Source organism: Tarenaya hassleriana, unplaced genomic scaffold (assembly GCF_000463585.1).
Source record: "Tarenaya hassleriana unplaced genomic scaffold, ASM46358v1 Cleome3, whole genome shotgun sequence".
Lineage (NCBI taxonomy): Eukaryota > Viridiplantae > Streptophyta > Magnoliopsida > Brassicales > Cleomaceae > Tarenaya > Tarenaya hassleriana.
In genome coordinates this window covers 8,823,523-8,847,472 of record NW_010966177.1, presented here as the reverse complement: position 1 = coordinate 8,847,472, position 23,950 = coordinate 8,823,523, and the positions used below count along the sequence as shown (strand labels likewise).

General features: G+C 35.1%; 3 protein-coding genes across 3 annotated transcripts; 2 read left to right on the top strand and 1 right to left on the bottom strand.

The window, feature by feature from the left end:
• Positions 1-13,922: 13,922 nt before the first annotated feature.
• Positions 13,923-15,813, top strand: LOC104820064 (probable indole-3-pyruvate monooxygenase YUCCA8). The gene is made up of 3 exons (XM_010550421.1): positions 13,923-14,712; positions 14,819-15,190; positions 15,297-15,813. The coding sequence occupies exons 1-3, from the start codon at positions 14,041-14,043 to the stop codon at positions 15,525-15,527; spliced, it is 1,275 nt and encodes a 424-aa protein (XP_010548723.1). The 5' UTR covers positions 13,923-14,040; the 3' UTR covers positions 15,528-15,813.
• A 4,595-nt stretch (positions 15,814-20,408) lies between these two features.
• LOC104820063 (glutaredoxin-C5, chloroplastic-like) lies at positions 20,409-22,515 on the top strand. The gene is made up of 5 exons (XM_010550420.2): positions 20,409-20,775; positions 20,884-20,957; positions 21,468-21,542; positions 21,739-21,765; positions 22,180-22,515. Exons 1-5 carry the CDS (start codon positions 20,474-20,476, stop codon positions 22,254-22,256), a joined length of 555 nt encoding a protein of 184 aa, XP_010548722.1. The 5' UTR covers positions 20,409-20,473; the 3' UTR covers positions 22,257-22,515.
• A 46-nt stretch (positions 22,516-22,561) lies between these two features.
• LOC104820062 (photosystem I reaction center subunit IV B, chloroplastic) lies at positions 22,562-23,850 on the bottom strand. Its single transcript, XM_019203138.1, has 4 exons — positions 23,727-23,850; positions 23,100-23,206; positions 22,916-22,981; positions 22,562-22,832 (listed from the first exon to the last, which is right to left on the bottom strand). Exons 1-4 carry the CDS (start codon positions 23,848-23,850, stop codon positions 22,728-22,730), a joined length of 402 nt encoding a protein of 133 aa, XP_019058683.1. The 3' UTR covers positions 22,562-22,727.
• Between the last annotated feature and the right edge of the window lie 100 nt (positions 23,851-23,950).

Genomic DNA, 23,950 nt, shown 5'->3' with positions numbered 1-23,950 from the left:
TATATATATATATATATTCATACGTGGAAGTCACGTGACCAAAACACTACGCTGCATGTGGAACATCTAATTAAAACATTTTAAGTTATTCTAACTCAATTGACACTTTTTGTTCTTTCATTTTACCCCTATTATTATAAACCAAGTAAATATTCACTCCACACATCCATTCGATTAGAATTTAATCATACATAAATTTGGACATACCCCATTGTGTGAGTGTGTGTGTGTATATATATATTAAACAACCCAATTATATACCTTGACCCATCATCGATCATTCTCCAAAAACTTAGCATCCGTTTGCCAAAAAAAAAGTAAAATTGAATTGTCAAATTTATGCTCACTTATATATATATATACGTGTGTGTGTGTGTGTGTTAAAATATGTCGCATCCGAATATTTAGGAAATGGGATTATGGAATTAAGAAATGACCTTAGGCCCTAGGGGCATTTGAAGGGTTGACACGGAAGAAAGAGGGTGAATGAGGTGAGGTGGCTCTTCATGTTAGGGTTCATGTTCATGCATAACCTCTTTGGTAGCTGAAATTCCCCACGTTGACACTGCTTTGACATTCCAACTTTCACCTCGATTCTCTAATCAATCCGACAAATATTATTATTATTATTTCATTTCTCAAAGTTTTGTATCGTTGGTTATTATAAGGTCCATGCCAGTGTCCAATTATCCGCTACGATCTCAAATTTTTTTATGTGGACGATAAAATCTATTGTTTGATTATCGAATATATTCCCTTTCTCGCCATTTTCTTATTTGTAACGACGGAATTAAAGGGAATATATAGTATTAAATGCGTATGACATGGAGCTCTTTCATTTCAATTATTGAGTACATAAGTCCTAATAGATGTGAACGGCGGCTTCCAACTAGCACGTAAATTATTCAACACTTGTAAGCAACCATAATGTTGGAATTATAGAACATGCTCGATATCTATTTGACCAATATAGCAACATTTTATATGAACTACGCTAAAAGGTCGACAGATCAATCAGAACTACGCTGCTGGTATTACGAAAAGATCGTCCGAGGAACCAACCATCGCCGCTAAGACTCGAACCATCTCGAGCATATCTCCGACATGATAGTTTAACTAATATCATCCTAATGTATACCCCGCGTGGAGTTTTTGCTTTCCATTTTCGTGGGTTCCTCATTTCGATTTTTCGTATTCGGTTATTATCGATTTTGTAAAGTTACACTGCAGTAATCCAATTCGCATTTTACAAAAAAAAACATTTTATATGATATGTGTATTATACATACACGTATATATGTGCGTGTGGATGTAATAAGTGATGATGCAAGAGAACGCTTCCCATGATCCCCCTACTCGCCACATCTCTTTATCTGTTAAATTAAATAAAATAATATTTCAAATATTGCAATAACCGGGTTTTTTTTAATTAGAAAAGCAATATAATTGATTCGGTTAAACCGAATAATCTCCGGTTATAGCTGGTTAGGCTCTTGAAATCAAGGGACCACAAAAATCCTTGGGGGTTTGGGTCAAATGGGGGCGGTACCTAGTTTTCACTTTAAATGATATGCATGTATTTTATTACATTAAATAAGTGATTCAATTTGTTTTTTTTTATATGGAATTACAAATGCGAAGTTGGGCTGCCACATGCAAAGCTTTTGCACATATATCGATTTATATATTGTTTAAATTATATAGATACATATAGTGGCGTATATCGATGAGTTTGTGTATTCGATATATGTACCTATATACAGTTCATGAAACTATTATCGATGAGTATACACATATATGTATCTACTTTTTAAACAATTATGATAAAATTTAATTAGTATATGAAATGAAATTATATGTATTTCATTCTCACAGATTTATATATATATATAGCATTTTCACTGCATTTATTCAATGGATTTGATTAATTAATGTTATATGGATACGCCGAGCCAACAATTCTTATTAACTTGATCTATACAGATCTTCCAAATAATGTGAATTTTAATTATTAAATATAAAAAATAACAGAAGAGCAAGACAAATCTTCGATTATAAATCTCCAACAGTTCACCGAAGCTCAAATCTTTCGGACCAATTAAGCTGTCAAGATTTTCAAAAGTGATCACAGCATGAAAACTGCTTTATTCACCGTGTCCAATAACCACGAAACTTTAGAGATGTTATGAAAATCAAACTTAAGAAAACTGTGTTTCACAGGCCTCGACAAAATAATCTTTTATTTCAAGTATTTATATGGAATCGTTCGAATTGATGGAGTTTTGTCGTCGTCAACAACTGTCGTCCCCACTAATCTTAAGTTCGATTCATGGTTAACACGAGGTAAACTTCTCAGATAAGTACTCAAATCTCTTTCAGTTTCAATATAAAACTTCACACGAATTTAGATCTAAAAACAATTAAGTTAAAAAAAATGTTAGAAAAATATCCAAAAGTTATTTTCTTATCCAAATATTAAATATTAATGAGTCTAAACCCAATTTAATTTAAGGTCAAAATTTAAAATTGAATATTGGTCAAATTCATAGAGTTTATCCCAAATTAAAAAATTTTGTTTTGGCCAAATTAAATTCAAAGAGTTTAGCCCAAATTGAAACCCAAATTTAATTCAAAGAGGTTAATTGAAAAACCCAAAAGAGTAAGTCTAAATTGAATGTTTTCTGGTCCAATAAAAAATAAAGGAGATTTGACCCAATTGAGTTAAAACGCAATATCATTTAGCCAAAAGTGTTTTGTGGGGAAAAAATTGGAATATTATTTTTTTGAAAAAAAAAGTTTAGTTAAACAAAATCGGACGCAATTTTTTCTGTAAATTAGGGAAACAAGGTTTGTCTTATCGAGCCGGGTTTAAAGAGGGGATATAGCAAGAATACCCTTAAAATGCTACCTCTACTTCATTGACTACCCTTGTAATCCTAATTTTCCAAAAAAAAAAATCTATAACAATTAAAAGACATAAATATCCTTGTATTTTAATAGAAAGACTATACTATCCTTTAGTTTAAAATAAAAAAATAAAGTTAATAACAAAAAACTATATTTTTTCTCTCACGAGAATGTAATCTTCTCTCCTTCCCCTTGTTCTCTTGATTTTCTCTCTCCTCTGGTTTTCACTCTCTCTCCTATGATTTGATATCTCTCTCCTCCTTTTTGCTTCGTTTTTCTCCAATTTGCTTGGTTTCTCTTCAGATTTGCTCTCCCTTTCTTCCGATTTGCTTTGTTTCTCCTCTGATCTACTTGTCCTCTAGTTAAATCTGTTCTTTCTTCCCTCTAATTTACTTCATTTTTCCTCTAATTTCTTGCTTTCTCTTCAGATTTGCTCTCCCTTCTTCAGATTTGCTTCGCTTCTCCTCTGATTTATTTGTCCTCTTTTTAGATTTGTTCTTTTTTTTCTCCGATTTGCTTTATTTTTCCTCCGATTTGTTTGCTCTCTCTTCGACAATGTGCGAAACAACTTCAAAAATAATGGAAATCAGTGAGAATTCACATAGAATCGTGTTCTTTGTGACTTGAAAGGCAAGTATGGTGTTCTTTGTGACCTGTGACCCATGTGACCCATGTGACCTATGACCCATGTGACCTGTGACCCATGTGACCCGAATCTAATGTGTATATCTTGTTGTACAAGTTTTCCATATTTGTGAAGTACATTGATAAAGTGCTACATGAATGGCAGAGATAACATATACATATGATGTTATTGTACTCAATAATTTTACGGATGAGTTTGTGTCACATGGTTACATGAGCCATAGGGTCATATGAGTCACAGGGACCCAGGTCACAAAGATCACAATATTCGAATCACAAGGGTCACACCTTTAACCGCAATGTGAATGTGAAAGATAAGAAGGATCTATGGTTCGTTCTCAATAGTGTGTCCATGAGAAATTCGATCATTGAGCACCCCCTTATATCCGGTTTGAAATGCGAAGAATATATTGAAGGATGAGAGAGTTACAAGAAAAATGAATTTAAAACTGAGACTTTCAGACGTGTGCTTGTCGTGTTTCCTTGTTTATGAGGACGATAAATATTATTTATCTCCCATATATATGAAGTGGTTATATCTGAACATATTAAATGGATATTTTTTAATATAATAATTTTTTTCAAATAATTTTATTTAAAATTTTGGGTCATATAGGTCACAATGTGAATTATTATTTTTATTTTTCATGAAAATGAGAAAAAAATATGTTTAAATTATTTTTATGTTTTGGCGGAAATCCGAAATTGGGGTCAATTAAGTGTAAAAAAGTGAAAAAACTAGGTCTTATAATTATTCAAGGCGTGGGTCCTGCATGTTCTCCAGTTCTGTGATTTTTTTTGCTGGTAGGTCCTACATGTTTCCAAAAAATAACTTCGGGTCACATGGATCACATAGGTCACATAGGTCACAATGTTCGAATTTATCAAACTAGTGACTATGAATAGATATACAATAGTTAATCTTTGATTTTAACATTAATAACAACTTTAAAATCATCGTCGTTTCAATTTTCAAATCCAAGTCACTCATGAAAAGATATTTCATAAGTGATACTAATGTTTTAAGAACACTTTGGAACAATTTGCACTAATGTTCAAACAACCCATAATTAAATTAATGAATTTAACTTGTAAACACTATATTGTCATTATAAAACACATATAAACTATCTTGAAGCGTTAAAACTGAGATTTAACCGTGTTTTTTGAGTGTGATTGAGTCATGGGTCACATGGATCACATAGTGTAAAAATGTGTTCGGGTCACATGGGTCACATGAGAGTCACATGGGTCACACAGTATAAAATTGTTTCTGTCTCTTCAAGGTTTAAACATAGTACTAGTGTAAAAAAATCAGTCTTATTAAACACCATACTAATGCAAATAGATCGTACTCATGGAAAATGTATTTCATACTTGATAGAAGTTATTTTACAAATATACTTGGGAACTAAATAAAATCATACAGATAAGTTTTTTAACAAATAGTAATATATTTATTTGTCTTTATTTGATCACTTTGTTCGCGGTTTGCCTGAGATTGGAAACTGGTTTGGTTTGGATCTAGCGATTTTCTATTTATCTTCCACAATCGAATGTAATACCAAGAGGTCTGCATCACATGGGTCATCAATGAGATACATTATATCAAAAATATATTTCCTTTGTTATTTTGACTTCAAAACATACCATTCTCCAGCTGTGACTCTGTGATCCGTGTGACCAGAAATTTAATCTTGGTCACATTAATCATAAAGTTAAATTTATGATGAATACACCCGATCATTATGTTCATACCTTGTATATCTTAATAATCATTTGATAAAATATTATAAATTCAACGTTATGAACAATGTGATCAAGATTAAATTTTTGGTCACATGAATCACAGATTGAGAAAGATATGTCTTGAAGTCAAAATATCAAAAGGAAAGTATTTTTGATAATGGCCCGTATAAAGAACATAGGTCTGTAACCCGTATAATTCATATGACTCATTGTGACCCATCTGACCCATGTGACCTATGTGACCATGTGACCATGTGACTCTGTGACCATGTGACTTGGAGGAGAGAGAAAATCGGAGGAGAGAAAACAAATCTCAGAGGAGAGAGAAAATAAATCTCAGAGGAGAGAGAGAGAAATATGTAGGAGAGAGGAACAAAAGTTGCGTCTTGGAAAATTAAATGATTTTTTTAATTAATTAAAAAAGGGTAAAATGGGTAATGTATATTTAGAGATGTATATTTGAAGTTGTCAGATTTTTTTTTTTAGGAGGGTATCATGTGAAGTCCAAGTAGCATTTTAAGGGTATTTCTGATAATATCCCGTTTAAAGAGGAAGCCATTTATACCCTCCTCATAATAAGGATGTGGGAATTGGGGTGAACCCTCCGACTGTCACTGGAAGAAAGCTAAACCAATTTATATGTTAAGTGAAACTCGGTTTAGTTTATAAGTTTTGTGAAATCTAACAATGATTGGATTTATTCCACAAATCATTGATAATCCAAGAAATCTCATGGATACAAATACTGCTTCATAGAATGAGATTTCAACTATGAATATCGATGTTGAAAATCCTCAAATAGCGGAGGTTACGAACCCTGTTAATCATGATGTTGCTGGCACAAATTTGAATAATCAAGTGCCAAAAGTTGCGAACGTTGTTGTCTCACCAGGAATGTCTTCGGTAGTTGTAAACTCCGAAAATCAGGCAATTCCTATTGTACCAATCAGCCCGACTGAGAGACATGAACAATTTAAGGGTCAAAATTTCAAACGCTGACAACAAAAGATATTTTTTTAACACAAGTTAAGTTGTCACGGTATCTCACTGAAGAGGAACCAATCCCAAAGGAGGGCAACGCCCAATCTCCGGCTAGTTGTCAACAATAGAAACATAACAATTTCATGTGTTGGAACTTTGTGCTGAACGGTTTGGATGATTCGATGTATGGTATTTTCTCCAAATATGTTACACCCAAGCAACTCTAGGAAACGATTGATCATAAGTATCAGGTCGAAGAGGCTAGTCAAGGGCGAATAGTGGTAGCTAAGCTCCTAAACTACCATATGGTAGTTACAAGGAGTGTTGTGGAACAAGTAGATGAATTGCAAATCATCTTCCACAACTTGGCGGGAGAAGGCATCATGGTGAATGAACGGTTTCAAGTGGCAACTTTGATTGAAAAATTGCCTCCATCCTGGACGAGTTTCAAGAATGACCTGAGGCAAAAACCTAAGGACATGTCTTTGAAGGATTTACATCGTCGTGTGAGAATTCGACAAGAGTCTCAACCTATTCTTAAAATGAATGGACAGTTTGAATCCAAGGCAAACATCGTTGAGACGACTAAGACCAAAGGGAGTAAAAAGCGGAAGATTGATAAAAATGTCAACTCCAAGAAATTCAAGGGGAATTACTACGATTGTGGGAAGGCTGGACATCTGACGAAGGATTGCTACCATCGTAAGGAAGTTGCCCAGAAGAAAATTGAGAATAAGACCCAAGCTCATGTAACTGAAGTAGAAGATAGAGAGTCTGAATTCGTAGTAGTTGTGTCAGAAGTGAACATGGTCGGAGATAATCCGAGAGAATGGTTGATTGACACTGGAGCAACCCGCCACATTTGTGCTAACAGATGGATGTTCATCACCTATGACACTGTCACCGGAGAAAATTGTTACATGGAAAACTCTGCTGCATCCAAAGTGGAAGGCAAGGGTTCAGTTATTTTGAAGATGACATCTGAAAAGAAGTTGACATTCACTGAAGTTCTTCATGTTCAAGACATTCGGTAGAACTTACTCTCAGGATCCGTGATATCAAAGAAAAACTTTAAACTAGTTTTTGAATCTGAGAGAGTTGTAGTGTCAAAAGATGGTGTGTACCTTGGTAGAGGTTATCTAGCTAATGGTATGTTCAAGATTAATGTAATGACCATTTGTAACACCAATGCGGTAAACAATATAACCGCAAATGATATTAATAAAACTTCTACTTCTTCTGCTTACTTGAATGAGTCAAGATTATGGCACGGTAGATTAGGACATGTGAATTTCAAGTCTATGCAAAGATTAATGTTTTTTAATCTACTTCTCGATATTGTTATCTCTACTTAATGAGAAGTAAGGATGAGGCAATAAACATGTTTAATCTCTATAAAAACGAAGTTGAAAATCAATTTGGAAAGAAAATCAAAACTTTGAGAAGCGATATAATAGGTGAATATGAATCGTCTTTTGCATAATTGTGCGCAGATCATGGCTTCATTCATCAAACTACAGCTCCTTATACGCCAGAACAGAATGACATTGTTGAACGCAAAAATAGAACGCCGAAAGAAATGATGAATGATATGTTGATAAGTTCTGAATCTCCTGCAGAACTTGTGGATGGAAGTAATGATTTCTGCTAACTTTGTATTAAACAGAGTGCATCATAAAAGGCTCGAGAAAACACCATATGAATTGTGGAAAAGCAAATCACCTAGCTACAAATACTTGAGAGTATGAGGTTGTCTAGCTAAGGTTCATATCCCTATTCCTAAATGAACTAAGTTAGGACAAAAAATAATAGACTGTGTTTATTGGTTATGCGCACAATTCAAGTGCTTATCGATTCTCAGTGTATAAATCAGATAATTCTGAAATACATGTGAATACAGTCGTTGAATTCTTGTAAGATGTGTTTCCCTACAAGACTCGAATAGAATTAGATCCAAGTGGTATGGAATCTCAAAGAATTCATGAATCTTCTAAGCAATTAGAGAAAAAGGATGAAGAGCCTAGAAGAAGTAAAAGGGCAAAGAAACCAATTTCTTTTGGTTCTGATTATCTAACGTTTATGTTGGATAAAGAACCATAGATATATCAAGAGGCTATCTCATCTCCCGAAACTCCTTATTGGAAGGAAGAAATAAAGAGTAAGATTGAGTCAATCCGACCAAATCACACTTGGGAACTAGTGGGTCTTCCACAAGTATGTAAACCATTGGGTTATAAGTGAGTCTTCAAAAGAAAGATGAAACCGGATGGTTCTATTAAAAAATACAAGGCAAGACTTGTAGTCAAAGGCTATAGACAAACCGAGGATGTCGATTACTTTGATGTTTACTCTCCAACCGCTCGAAAAACATCAATAAGGTTTATTATAGCCTTGGAAACTTTACATAATCTAGAATTACATCATATGGATGTAAATACTGCATTTCTAAATGGTGAACTAGAAGAAGAAGTATACATGTTTCAATTTGAAAAGTACAAAGTGCATGGACAAGAGAAAAAAATATGTAAACTTGTAAAATCCTTGTATGGACTTAAACAAGCTCCTAAACAATGGCATGCAAAGTTTGATAGCGTAATGTTATCAAATGGATTTTGAGTCAACGAGGTTGACAAGTGCATATATGTTAAAGATAACGAGACATAATTTGTGATTATCTGTCTTTACGTGGATGATATGATCATCACTGGTAGTAGTGATAAGGTGATTAAAGCTACGAAAACCGTGTTATCAAATAACTTTGACATGAAAGACTTCAGAATAGCAGATGTAATACTTGGTATGAGAATCATCAAGACACAAGACAATTATGTGTTATTTCAAAGTCAATATATAAAACAAATCTTAGAGAGATTTGACAAAGATGAAAATTTTGAGGCCAGAACTCCAATTGATATTAATTCTCATTTGAAAAAACATCACGGTGAATGAGTTCAACAATTAGAATATTCCATAATTATAGGAAGCTTAATGCATCTTATGAATAGCACAAGACCGGATATTACTAATACCGTGGATAGGCTTAGCAGATGTACGAACAATCCAAGTTTTGATCATTGGAAGGTCATAATTAGGCTCCTTGGATATTTAAGGTACACTAAGAATTATGAATTGCACTATACAAGATATCCAGCAGTATTAGAAGGATATTCGGATGCGAACTGGATCTCATATTCGAATGAGAATAAATCCACAAGTGGATATATATTCGTTGTTGGTGGAGGTGTTATTTCATGGAAATCTTCTAAGCAAACGTGTATTGCAAGATCCACTATGAAATTTGAATTTATAGCTTTAGCACTTGTATGTAAAGAAGCTGAGTGGCTTCAAAACTTTCTTGAGAATATTTCTATATGGCCCAACCCGGTGTCTAGAATTTGCATACATTGTGATAGTCAGTTTGCAATAGGAAGGACAAAAAGCTGTGTTTATAAGGAAAAGCCGCGACACATCCGCAGACGACACAACTCCGTTAGAAACTTAATGACAGACACTACAAGAAAATCTTCATATAGCTACGGAATTTGCGACAGAATTTTTCCGTCGCAAACAAGTTACGACAGAATTTGACGGTTTTGCGACGGAATGCGAAAATTTTTATTCCGTCATAAACAGTCGCAAAATTCGTCACAGATTGCGACGGAATGCGACAGAAATATTGTCGTCGCAACAACAAACATTATTTGCGACATAAATTTTAATATCTACCGAAATTTGCGACGGATTGCGATGAAAATTTCCGTCGTATATATTAATTTTTTTTAATTTATGTTATTTATTTTTAGATTTGCGACAGAAAGTTCTGTCACAAATCCTAATTTCATTTTTTTGTTATTTTCGATGAAAATTTTCAAATTTTCGCGGTTTATTTTTCGTTTTGCGACGGATTGCGACGGAAGTTTTCGTCACAACACTTAATAAAAACTGCGACTTCGTCTTTCTCCTCCAGACATCGAAATTTCAAGAAAAAAAATCTCATTCTTCTCCAATATTCTCCAACAAATTGTTTTTCTTCAAAATTCGTCAAGGTATGTGTATATATATATCGTGTATATGGATATGTATATGTGAATATATGTGTATATATATGTGTGTTGTGTATATATATATATATATGAATGTGAATATGTGTATGTGTATGTGTAAGTGTATCTTTGTATATGAATGTGTATGTGTTTATGTATGTATATCTGTATGTGTGTTTGTTTATGTATGTGTGTTGTGTATGTATGTGAATGTGAATGTGAATGTGTATGTATATATAAATATGTATGTGTGTTTATGTGATGTGTATGTGAATATATATATATATATATGTATGTGTATGTGTATATGTGTGAATATGTATGAATGTGTGTTTATGTATGTGTGTAATGTATATATATGTGTATATATATGTATGTTTATGTATGTGTATGCAAATTTATATATGTATATATATGTGTATGTGTATGAATATATGTGTATGTGTATATATATATGTATATAATTTTATGTGTATATGTGTAATGTATGTGTATGCGAATATATGTATATGTGTATATGTATAATATTTTATTTTTAAAATTTTAAAAAAAAATATTTGCGACGGATTTTTCTGTCGTAAATCCGTCGCAAAACGCAGATTTTGTCCGTCGCAAACGACTGTCAATTTTTTGCGACAACGATATACGGACGGAAATTATTCCGTCGCTTTCTGTCGCAAATTTGTAATTGCAACGAATTTAATTTATATTTGAGACGGATTTTTCCGTCGCAAATTCGGATGTTTCTTATAGTGAGATGGAGTTATATCTATTGATTTTGTGAGATCAAAAGATAATTTGGCTGATATTCTCTGACCAAAAGCCTTAACAGAGATCAGTTAGAAATATTATCGAGGGGATTGGGATTAAAGCCCATAGAATGACAAACCACCATGATGGCAACCCAATATATCTGGACAAACCATCAATATTAGGTTCAATAGGATAACCGAATTGTGGGGGGTCGATGGAATCACTCGAGACTGATGTCTCTTCATATTCCTATGATAAGAGTGATACAAATTGGTAAGTTTAAGTTTATATTCCTAAAGATTCTCTTATCTCCTACGAGAGTGGATTATATTGAGATACTCTCAAAGAGAAATCTCCTATATCAAATATGAAGTGGGTCGCTTCTATGAGAATGACAAAAGGGGTAGTTCTCTAGAGTACTTGATGATATCTACCAGGTGCTGCCATAGGGTCATAATGGGCGTAACAAATGGACTAATGAGAGAGAGGGAGGTGTTGTGTGAGTACTGTTGTCTTGGTGTATACAAAAGTTGAATAGTTCAAGACACCGCGTTCACTGTTTAGCAAGTACATCCGATAGTATTTCACTATGGAAGGTTCAAAGGTAAAACTACCTTTTCGGATACAGTAAACTCTCAATGAGCGAATTTTCATTGCACATCATTTGCATACAATGTATTAGTTGCATGAGATGCATTTAGGTTCACCTAACTCAAGACCCTATTTTGATTCTTGTGGAAGATTGTTGGATCTAGATTTATTTGATAGAATCAAAATGAGCCTAGCCCGTGAAAAGTCCGGTTCATGGAAAGTTCTAGAAACTTTAATAAAAAATCTGCATAATATTTTTTAGGGGTAATCGCATATAAATACCTGAACTTTTACAAAATTCCTAAATAAATACCTGAATTATAAATTTTCTAAATCAATACCTAAACTTTTCAAAACTTCCATATAAATACTCAAACTTTTAAAAAACTTCCAAATACAACAATTTTCGTTGATGGCGTTAATCGACGAAGTGATCAGATTCCATTATAAATTAAACGACGTTAATGGAATTTGGTTGTATTCAGAAGTTTTTTTAAAAGTTTGAGTATTTATATGGAAGTTTTTAAAAATTCAGGTGTTTATTTGGGAGTTTTATAGTTCAGGTATTTATTTGAGAATTTTGTAAAAGTTCATATATTTATATGCGATTACCCCTATTTTTTATTAATTTTAAAAATCAAATCAGATTCAACTTTGTAGAAAATCTATCAATATATACTTATATATATATATGTGTGTGTGTGTGATTAGGAGATTAATAATCGCCCAAATTTGTTGTGAACATTTCAAAATTCTAATACCGAAACTAGTTTAATATCGACAGAAATGTTTTATATATATAGTAGTCACCGCCGTTTGTAGGAAACAATGAATAGTATATATAAAATACATATTGTCATCATAATGAATTGTATAAGTTATAAACTTTTTTCTGCATTAGTGAAGTTGGTGAATGAAAACGATTCGTTTTCATGTTCCAATGATTTCGCCTTTCTTGGTATGTAACTTATTTTCCACCTTACGCGTGACTAATATTATATGTTACATACTTACATGCACATACACACATATACGTACATATGGCGGTGTCTGAATGTATAGGCGAAAATCCAAACTTCCAAAAAGATTGTAACATGAAAAGAAGAAAACTCCATGGAAACCAAGGTTCCATGCACATGGCTCTGACGTTTCATCCCAAAACTCGAGCGGGTTTCAGTGGGATTGCAAGTACAAATGAAGATTAAAAAAATAGATCGTTGCAAAATTTTTCAAAAAAAAAATATATATATATATATATATATATATATATATATGTATTATGGATGCTCGAGGGATTGCAAGTACAAATGAAGATTAAAAAAATAGATCGTTGCAAAATTTTTCAAAAAAAAAATATATATATATATATATATATATATATATATATGTATTATGGAAATGGTTTTCAAAATAACAGAAATTTCGAAAACGCTTTTTTAGGAGAAAAATAATGAAGAAAATGTTAGGGATGGACTGATAAGCATCATAGTGGAGAGGAGAGATGGGTCGGAGGGAACGGTGATGTGGATCCGATCCACGTGGCATCTCTCCACGTCAGCGTTTAATCCACGTGGCTTCCCCAATGCCGTGTGGGTCCCACGACGACCGGTGTCGCCACCACCCTTCGTTGCCCCCAAGTTCCGTCACGCGATTTATATATATATATATATTGCCGCAGCATTTTTAGTAAAATTTATGAAAGTCTTCCATTCCATGCCTCTAATTTCGTGAGCTTTGTTTAGATACATACACTTTAACGTTTATACACGGAAAAAAATAAATTACAAAAATTCTTGTCGTTATTTCATGCATTGATGGGTTTTTTTTTGGGTCAAAATTCATGCATTGATGGTTGGTTTTAAAAAAAATAATTAAATAAGTATAAATGCCATTCCGTACCGATTGAGGATATAGCCGGTAGAATTTTGTTCGTCCCGATACTATTTAGCTTCGTCCTCAAGCCTTACCATTTACAAACACACCCGTCACGCATCATTACCTTTTATTCTAAAAGGTCTCACTAAGACGGTCTAACGCAGTTATAAATTATAAATATATATAATAATAATAATAATAATATATTACCTATGACTTGAAAAGTATAGCTATCGGATATGATGATACCAATAATAATAATAATACGTCTAAAAAAATTATATAATAATGTTGTTGATGAGAATTTCAACGCACATGGATCTTCTCTATATAAACCATCACAACACTTCCCGTCTTCTCTCACAACCAAAACCAAAACTAAAGATTCTTCCTCTCTCAAACCATACAAAAAAAACTTCAGATTCTACAGAAAAAAAAAAGAGCGAAACTCGTTCTGAAACATCTGTAGAAACCCAGAAATTCGAAAGCGAAATTAATGGAGAATATGTTTCGGATGGTGGGCCATGAGGATTTCGCCTCTCGCCGGTGCATTTGGGTCAACGGACCGGTCATCGTCGGAGCAGGACCGGCCGGTTTAGCCACGGCGGCGTGTCTCCGCGAACAGAACGTCCCCTTCGTCGTGCTCGAGAGAGCAGAATGCGTCGCCTCTCTCTGGCAGAACCGCACTTACGACAGGCTCAAGCTCCATCTCCCCAAGCAATTCTGCCAATTACCCAAAATGCCCTTCCCTGACGACTTCCCCGAGTACCCCACGAAGCGTCAGTTCATCCAGTACCTTGAGTCCTACGCAAAGCGGTTCGAGATCAGTCCCGAATTCAACGAGTGTGTTCAGTCCGCCAGGTTCGACGAGACCAGCGGGTTGTGGCGTGTCAAGACCGTGTCGACCACCGAGTCGAGTCGGAACGAGGTCGAGTACATTTGCCGGTGGCTCGTTGTCGCCACCGGCGAGAATGCTGAGCGCGTGATTCCGGAGATCGACGGATTGAATGAATTCTCCGGCGAGGTGATTCACGCCTGCGACTACAAATCCGGAGATAAGTTCGCGGGAAAGAGAGTTCTCGTCGTCGGTTGTGGAAACTCCGGCATGGAAGTGTCTCTCGACCTGGCAAACCACTTCGCTATGCCTTCCATGGTCGTTCGAAGCTCGGTAAGTGATAAAGTCTCCAACTTTTCGTTTAAAAAAAAAAAATCGACAGTTTGGGTTTAATTTGGAGGATTGGTGTGATTGATCAAATGGATTTCTCTGATAACAGGTTCACGTGCTGCCGAGAGAGATCGTGGGGAAATCGACGTTCCAGCTTGCTGTGACGATGATGAAATGGCTTCCTCTATGGCTCGTCGACAAGCTATTGTTGATATTGGCCTGGTTCGTGCTTGGGAACATCGAGAAATACGGTCTGAAAAGGCCGGAGATTGGTCCGATGGAGCTCAAGAACGAGAAAGGCAAAACTCCAGTGCTCGACATCGGAGCTCTGGAGAAGATCAGATCGGGACAGATCAAAGTGGTTCCAGGGATCAAAGGATTCAATGGAAAGCAAGTCGAGCTCGTCAACGGAGACAGACTGGACGTTGACTCGGTGGTTCTCGCCACTGGGTACCGCAGCAACGTACCTTCTTGGCTTCAGGTGAGAAACCGTTGTGAATCTGTACGAAAGATGAGATTTTGAAAACCGGGTCGGTCTTGTTTTGTCTGAAATGAGCTGATAGCGTTGGCGTTTGCGTTTGAAACAGGAGAGTCAGTTCTTCTCGAAGAATGGGTTTCCGAAAACGCCGTTTCCAAACAGCTGGAAGGGGAAATCGGGACTTTATGCGGTGGGGTTCACGAGGAGAGGGCTCTCAGGCGCGTCTGCAGACGCTGTCCGAATCGCTCAAGACATCGGCTCTGTCTGGAAACTCGAAACCAAACAGCCCAGGAAACGATCCACCGCTTGTCATCGCCGATGCATTTCTCAGCAGTTTTAATTAATCAACAATTTATATATATATATATATATATTTTATATATATATATAAAGAAGTATTTCAGTAGAGGAGATTGGATCAGGATTCAGGACAGATAACAGATAGAGAGACAGAGGTCCTGAAGGCCCAAACTAAACTGGGTGTATATGTTTTTTTATTTATTACCTCCACTTGTTTTTGGGCGTTTTGTAAATCTGGGGAAGATTGCGGTGTTTCTTTTTCTTTAATTTCATGATTTTTTTAAATGTACAATCATTCCCTTCTTTTATATTTTCTGATTGACTATGAATTTTGCGACACAAAAGTATAGAATAATAGATTACAAAATCATACGATTTGCAGATTTTGTGTGACTCGGTTTTAGTTTACTATTTTATTTTTTTTATCTTAGTTTTAGTTTATGGAGTCGAATTTCTTTATCTTCCTCGTGAATTATTCTTGGAAAAATGAACCTTGGAAAATTAATACTAATGATCTCATTAACTGAATTTTTGTCACGAGTCACGACAAGATTAAATACCACTCAAAGGCGCCTGAATTATATAAAAAAATTTCTTTCAGAAATGACAAGAGTTCCGTGACATTCAGTTGTAAATTTTGTACATACAATCCGAAAAAATAAAACACGAGCTTATGTGTTCTTGGCAATTTACACTCCTAGACTATGTGTTACAAAGATCTAGAGATGGCAGAAGACGACTCCATTCAATTACAATGACTCAATGCCAATTATATATATATACATATATATATATATATATGCGCGTTATTTTTTTATTGTATATGTAAATGTATCCGGGTGTCTATGAAAAATGTGTTATATATCATTTTTTTTTGTTAATGTTGGAAACCACCGCAATTATCCAACCCTTACCTGCGGAGTCGAACTGGTCACCACCCGCGCCTAACGATCTCAGAGAGATCTGACCACCAGGTGCGCCTAACGCTCGACCACCACGAGATGGTCTAAGGCGCGCGGAGTAAACCCCACGTCCACACACACGAACTTACAACACACGCGTGGAAGGGTAAATCAGTAGTAACTGACAAGGCAACAGGTGAACGGACAAAGAATCGAACCTTCAACCTCTCGATATGTTGACTATGCTCCTTACCAAATCATTTGGGTTTCTCCGTTATATATCATTTTTATCCCATTAAACATTCATAATAATCTGTTTGTTTGACCAAACTTACTGGTAAGCTTAATATCTGGAGGCCTCTGGCACATGCATGGCATGAAAACAGACAAATCAAATAAACCAAACTTCTTTTATTTTAATTAATTAGATACACACAAAAATTGAGGTATTATCTTTGGGTTTCTTACAGTTGATGGAAATAGGATTTCTTTAAATATAAAGTGTAATGTGTTGGGTCCAAAGAGTGTAAAAATGAGATCTTAAACTGTCACATCAAAGCAGATAGGCAATTTCCAATGTCGCAATGACAAAGGCATAGTCCAATTTGAACCACAAAACATTTTATATTAAATTTTTTATCCACGTAAAATCATATTTTTTTCCTATGATTTTAATCTTAGAAAATGGTTAATCCCACAAAAAACTCCAAATTTATTAAAATGATTCATATAAAACCCTTAACTTACAATTTCTCACAAAAAAACCCTGAATTTGATAAAAATTTCTACAAAAATTACAAGCTTATAATTTTTTCTCATATAAAACCTTTGACTTGTTTCACCAAAATTTTTGATGATGTGGCATGACAAATTATTGTCATGACCCTAACTGAGTTGACACGTCAGCGTCACATCATCATTTTAAAATTAAATATTTGATAAAAATATATATATACAAATATATATATATATATATATAAATTTATACATTTGATTAAAATGTATTTATATATATGTAAATTTATATATTTATTAAAATATTTGTATATTTAAAATTTTAAATTAAGGGTATTTTTAATAATACCCCGTTTGGGCTATATGGAAGGAATGCATATTTCATAGACAACTTTCTTTATATTATACGTTTATGCAAATAATTTCATAAATAAACATACGTGAAAGTGCCATGCATATAGCATAAGAAAACAACCTAACAAGTCAATTCCATAAGCAGAAAATGTTGAAGTTCAACGACACAAACCCTTAAATTTGCTATACCTACGATGATATCTATATATAGGACGAAGAAGAAATTTGACATGATGTGTATATATATATACACGTATTTATTTATATGTAACTATCACATATATGCGAATCGGTTTCAAATTAAGGCCATGAAGTAACAGGCACTTCATGTTACCTATTCAGAAAAATACAAGCCAAGATGTTGAATTTGAGACATGGCCCACATATGATGATATCCTTTACTTGTCAACTCACTCATGAAGTTCAATTAAGACAGAGGTAAAACCCTAGCTACCATGCATGGCCTAGATGTCATATATATATATATATATATATATATATCAACTCCTAGGAGACATAGGTAGATATACGTCGATTTACCTTCATAATAGCTATCATTCATTTACTATTTTTTCAAGGTTTACATATACTGTTTTAAAAGTCTTCGTATCTCTTTTAATTACGTGTCCCGCAATTCCATTGAATTTGTATGAGTAACGAGTTAGGCCGATTCCGTATTGTTTATCTATATATCATACGGTGAAAAAAATTATCATATATCATGTTTGTTTACATTTTATTTTACTGCAAGTGAACCTTCTCGAATATAACATTGCACCTACGTATAGATCTCATGATTTATAAACAAAATAGTCTACGTTCCATTGTTTATTGCAGTTTTTCGTCTTTCTTAGTCCATTAAATTGCATTTCACAAATATTATATTTATACATATATATATATATATATATGTGTGTGTGTGTGTGTGTATTTGATGTAAAACCATATATGAAAGTACGGTCAAATTAAATATCGATTTGTGAATTGCCTTGAACATATATATAGGTGACAGAGAGTAAATGTCAACACATGGGGATGGTCGCAAATTTCCATTGCCAAAATCTATCATGTAAGCTCAAAGGGCCCATATTGCCCATCTTGTACAATACCAAAGTCTGCCAAAAAAAACTAGGGTTTGTTCATTTTCACATGGCTATGTCTGTCTGGCAGATGAACTATAACCATCTCAGAAATTCTCTCTATCTATTTTTGGAAGATACCAAATCAAGGATACTGTAATTCCCCGCATCTGTTTATTTTCTAATCTATAATCTTATTAAACCCTAGCCCGATCAATTCACATTAACAAAGAATTACACGGATCGTATATACGTTTTCTTCTTCTATTGAGGTTTTCACTTAGACTATATAGATACATATATAATCTTGATTATTACAGATCGAGTATATATATCTATGGCATATATACATACAGATATCTATGATTAGAATTATAGTTGTATGTGTATACATGCACAAACACAAAGATATATATAGACATAAGAGTTTATATGGAAATACACAAAAAATTTGTGATTGTATGAGTTTGGAGCTCCAACTACAAACACCTGAGGGAAAACTCCAGATGAGTCGGTTGACTATATATTAGACCCTTTAACCTCATGGTTGAGGGCTTGAATCCTCTTAGCTTTTTCACCTATGAGTTTGTCAGCTATGAACAATCTAGACTGGTTTACATCTTTCGTGTGGTTACAGACTATTACACGAGAACGGGGTTTACCTAGTACGCACCGAAGGGTAGTGGCTGTGGGTTCCCATGTTATAAAAAAAAACTACAAACACCCATGCACTTTGATCAACTTAATTAGAGGGTACTCACAAGTATTAATGCGTGTACTCAAATGCCTTTAATTATTTCTTTTTTTATTAGTTTGATAGTATATGGGATTTATAAAGTGGGTCCAATTTGAGTGTGCACATAGATATAGAGAAGCAGCCAAAGATTTCGAGGGTAAAAGACAAAGGAAAATGTTGGTGAGGAATCGACAAAAAATTGCAACAACAGAGTTTAAATGAAACCCCATTTCGACATGCCAACGAGTCGATGCATGACATTACATAAATGTACAATATTGTAGGACATTATATCTCTATAAGTCTCTGATGAACTTGTTCTTTGGTCTCTCGTCAGTGTCAATTCTCACAAACCCTATACGGTCATTATTTTATAATATATGTATATATTAAGATAAAATATGAATATATAATATCCCCTTGAATCTTGTCGTCCGTACGTCCGAGAATATGATTTCCCAATTTAAATTCTGATTTACCTTGCAAATTAATGAGATACGATATCTATTCCTATATATTGCATAATATGGTTTTAGCATTTAGCTATAATTAATCTTTTCATATAATCATGTTCAGATCTCTACAAAAATTTTAGGGAGATTAACAAGTTTTTATAAGGAAATTGTCCAAACCTTGGTGGCCGAGTGAATTAAGCAGATAAAACATAATCTCATCCCGAAGGTATTCTGAATTTTTAGATGATGATTTTTTTAAAGTATTTTCTCTATTTTTCTTATTTATTTAATTTATTTTGTACACATTTTATTTAATTATATATGCTGGACGGTATCAATGATTCTCGAAATTATTTTGGTCTGATGTGGTCAGTTTCTAATCCAACTTTGGATATATCTCGACAGTCATTGTCATATATTGTATAATTGTATTTATTGAATGCCTTTTAATTGTTCCTTGTTTTTTCTTACAAAAAAAAAATCCAAAAATAACTGACAAAGGAGAAGCCCATCATTCTTCAACAGATGATTCCTTCGAAAATCCTTGGACCCAAACATAAAAAGATCTTAAAAAGGAAGAAAAGCCCATTAAGCCCAATTAAAAGCCCAGAGAATAAAATTACAGAGTATAAAAAAGAAAAAAAAAAGGAAAATTGAGAGGAGGAGAAGAACCAAATAGAGAGTTTCTGGAAAGCTGTACCTGTTGTAGAGTGCTACAAATCGCCATGGCAGTCGCATCTAACCTCACGAATCTGCCATCGAAATCGCTGGTTCCAGTTCGCTCGCTCTCTTCCTCTTTCTTCCACGCACCCGACATCGGGAATTCCGTCAGATTACCGTTGAAGAGATGTCCGGAATCGACATCAATCGGGTTCAAGTCACGGAGATCAACCGGGTGTTCTGTTAGGGTCATGTCTTCTTCTTCTTCTTCTTCTTCGTCTTCCTCGTTCGGATCGAGACTTGAGGAGAGCGTGAAAACGACTGTGGGGGAGAACCCTGTCGTTGTGTACTCCAAAACCTGGTGCTCGTGAGTTCAATTTCGTTGATGGATTTTTTTTTTTGAAAAATTTTGCGTCGTTGGGAATAGATTTGCTGGTTTTTTTTTTAATGGATTTTGGTGCTTTGTGTTGTGAAGATACTCATCTGAAGTGAAGTCATTGTTCAAGAGGCTCGGAGTTCAGCCACTGGTTATTGAATTGGATGAACTTGGTATGTCCACATTGCATTATTTTCTTGTAAAGCTCCTTAGTTTAGTTTGCAAAATTGAATCTGTTATGGTAAAATGAATACGTATCTCAAGGACTGATGAAGGAGCTGGTGTATTAAGGGTTTCGATTCAATGGAGGATTACTTGTTAGAAGTGCCTATATCTCTTGTTTTTCCTTCAAATTGAAATTGAATTAGTTCATGTGTTCATACTGGAATCCTATTGCCTTTGGAAATTGTTTTTGTGTGCAAAATAGAATGAGTTTTGTCACTAGAATCCTCTTCAGAACTCTGGGCGTCAATCTGAGTCTGGATTGGCTACAGTTTGCAAGAACGATTCAGCTTTTTTTAGATAAATGCTCGGATTAGTGGTAGTGGTTCAGTTGTTGTAGAGAGATATTAGTTCTTCGGTTATATTCTCTAGTAATCAACCAATCCGTCTCTGTTGCAATGTATGCGTATCAATCTGAAATCGTTGAGAAACCTGAATTTTGTTGGTTTTATACATGAAAGGTCCACAAGGGCCACAACTGCAGAAGGTGCTGGAGAGACTCACTGGACAGTATACCGTTCCAAATGTTTTCGTTGGTAAGTGGTTCTTTAATCCTTTTGCATATGTGCTCGGTCAATCGATGGCTGAGAATTGGAAGTTGAAGTTTTGTTTTCTTCGCATTATTATGAAAATTCCCGTATGCATATTAGCTGTAGAATTTATTTTGGGCCATTGCTTTACGGTTCTAAAGAACCTAATTAATCCTTCTATTGTACTCTGGTTCATGATTAGGAGGCAAGCACATCGGCGGCTGTACAGGTACTTTGTTTCTCTCTGGCCTCGATTCCTCATAGATTTCCGCAGTTGTTGGAAAAACCTTCTTGTTTTTCTTCTTTGCATAGTACATATGCTTATATAGTCTTATCGCAATTCTTGCTTGGTGTCAAGACTTATTTTTATACGAAGTCCCCATCTTTTTTTTTTCTTTTTCTGCATTTGCATGTGGTGTTCTTGGCTCTTATTGAGTAAAATTTGGTAGAATTCGGGTGCTGGCATCGATTTCTCATTGCATCTTGAACAGAAACAGTCTAATTCCCTTGAAAGAGTAATGTATGGGGTGGTTCACAAGTCCGAATTAGCTTTTTTCTTTAGGTCCTCTAAAAACAAGAAACTTTAGTTTTCGGTTTTACTCTGAATTAAGTTGAGTTTACATAACTTGTCTGCATCATGCAGATACCCTGAAGCTGTACAGGAAAGGAGAACTTGAACCCATGTTAGCTGAAGCCAACGCTCAAAGCCCACAGAGCTAAGAGATGATGATGATGAAGCGACATATGCTCGCTGTCTTGTTGAAAATTCGGTGATGTCGTAAGAGCTCGTTAAGGTTAATCTCGAACTCATTCATTTAGTAATCTCAAGAACTTTCTTTAGTAGTAGCCATTTATTTAGTTCCCAATGGCATAGTTACATGCAAAGTTAATGTCCTTTTGCTCTGAAAGCTCTAAGCTTTGTTTTGAACATGCCATGTCTGTACGGTCCAATCCAATGATGCTACAATTCCCATTTCAATCTTTTGGTTTATCTCAGGAAATGTAAAAAAATTTATATGTGACAATGAGCTAAAAACCCGGGTTTTAATAGTACAATTCGATTACATTCGGATTCGTGATCTAAATATTTTCACAAGTGATGGGGCAAGAATTCAGAAGAAGAGAGAATAGACTAATGGGCAAGGCACAAACGGTTCCATTACAGGCAAATAGACCTTTGATGAATAATTCTCATTTAACTTCTTCGACCTCGTCCAGTGCGTAATTGTTGGTCGATACGTTGGCGTAGTTCACCTTCGGGAACCGGACCACAACCGGGTACCTCGTCTTCGGATCCTGCCCCATTTTCACAACCCCGGTCATTTCACAATATTACCCAGGCGAGATCTGGACCGTTAACAGGGGTCGAAGCACATTACCTGATCAACGGCCACTACTGATCCCACGTTCTTGTACCAGTATGACTCTTTCCTCAGAATCTTCACCTGCATATGTTTCCACGTTTCTCAATTTTCGAAATGCCCCCATAACTCCTAATTCTCACCAAAAAGTCCCGAATCTTTCTTCCAAAAATCCATAAGATTTAACGTTTGAAGAGCTGACCTTGGCGCCTCTCTTGGGGCCGATCGGAGGCGGCTTTGGCTTGGTGGCAGCTTCCGCCGCCGGAGCTGCGGTGGTTGCCGGAGCTTCCTCCGCCGCTGATTGTTTATCTATATATCATACGGTGAAAAAAATTATCATATATCATGTTTGTTTACATTTTATTTTACTGCAAGTGAACCTTCTCGAATATAACATTGCACCTACGTATAGATCTCATGATTTATAAACAAAATAGTCTACGTTCCATTGTTTATTGCAGTTTTTCGTCTTTCTTAGTCCATTAAATTGCATTTCACAAATATTATATTTATACATATATATATATATATATATGTGTGTGTGTGTGTGTGTATTTGATGTAAAACCATATATGAAAGTACGGTCAAATTAAATATCGATTTGTGAATTGCCTTGAACATATATATAGGTGACAGAGAGTAAATGTCAACACATGGGGATGGTCGCAAATTTCCATTGCCAAAATCTATCATGTAAGCTCAAAGGGCCCATATTGCCCATCTTGTACAATACCAAAGTCTGCCAAAAAAAACTAGGGTTTGTTCATTTTCACATGGCTATGTCTGTCTGGCCCTGCCTCTTCCCCCGCCCTGACGACGAGCCTCGAACCGGCGGCGCTCCTCATCGGCAAGAAAAACACGGCGGAGCTCCTAGACGACGCCGATGAACCACCGGCGCCGGCGGCGAAGTTGGCCGTCAGAACAAACCCGGAAGATGCTGACGTCATCGCCATCTTCTGATATCTTCTACAGCTGGAGTTGTTTCCTTCGGAGGCGAATTTGTTTGGAAGAGAGTGTGTGTGTGATCCAAAGGCTATGAAGAGAAACCGGGGA

Excerpts from the sequence above, each read along its gene's own strand:
- LOC104820064 (XM_010550421.1), top strand. The coding sequence starts at position 14,041 with ATGGAGAATATGTTTCGGATGGTGGGCCATGAGGATTTCGCCTCTCGC. Across the intron at positions 14,713-14,818 it reads CCATGGTCGTTCGAAGCTCG|GTTCACGTGCTGCCGAGAGA; the intron begins GTAAGTGATAAA and ends CTCTGATAACAG. Across the intron at positions 15,191-15,296 it reads ACGTACCTTCTTGGCTTCAG|GAGAGTCAGTTCTTCTCGAA; the intron begins GTGAGAAACCGT and ends CGTTTGAAACAG.
- LOC104820063 (XM_010550420.2), top strand. The coding sequence starts at position 20,474 with ATGGCAGTCGCATCTAACCTCACGAATCTGCCATCGAAATCGCTGGTT. Across the intron at positions 20,958-21,467 it reads TATTGAATTGGATGAACTTG|GTCCACAAGGGCCACAACTG; the intron begins GTATGTCCACAT and ends TATACATGAAAG. Across the intron at positions 21,543-21,738 it reads CGTTCCAAATGTTTTCGTTG|GAGGCAAGCACATCGGCGGC; the intron begins GTAAGTGGTTCT and ends GTTCATGATTAG.
- LOC104820062 (XM_019203138.1), bottom strand. The coding sequence starts at position 23,850 with ATGGCGATGACGTCAGCATCTTCCGGGTTTGTTCTGACGGCCAACTTC. Across the intron at positions 22,982-23,099 it reads GCCCCAAGAGAGGCGCCAAG|GTGAAGATTCTGAGGAAAGA; the intron begins GTCAGCTCTTCA and ends AAACATATGCAG. Across the intron at positions 22,833-22,915 it reads CAGTAGTGGCCGTTGATCAG|GATCCGAAGACGAGGTACCC; the intron begins GTAATGTGCTTC and ends AAAATGGGGCAG.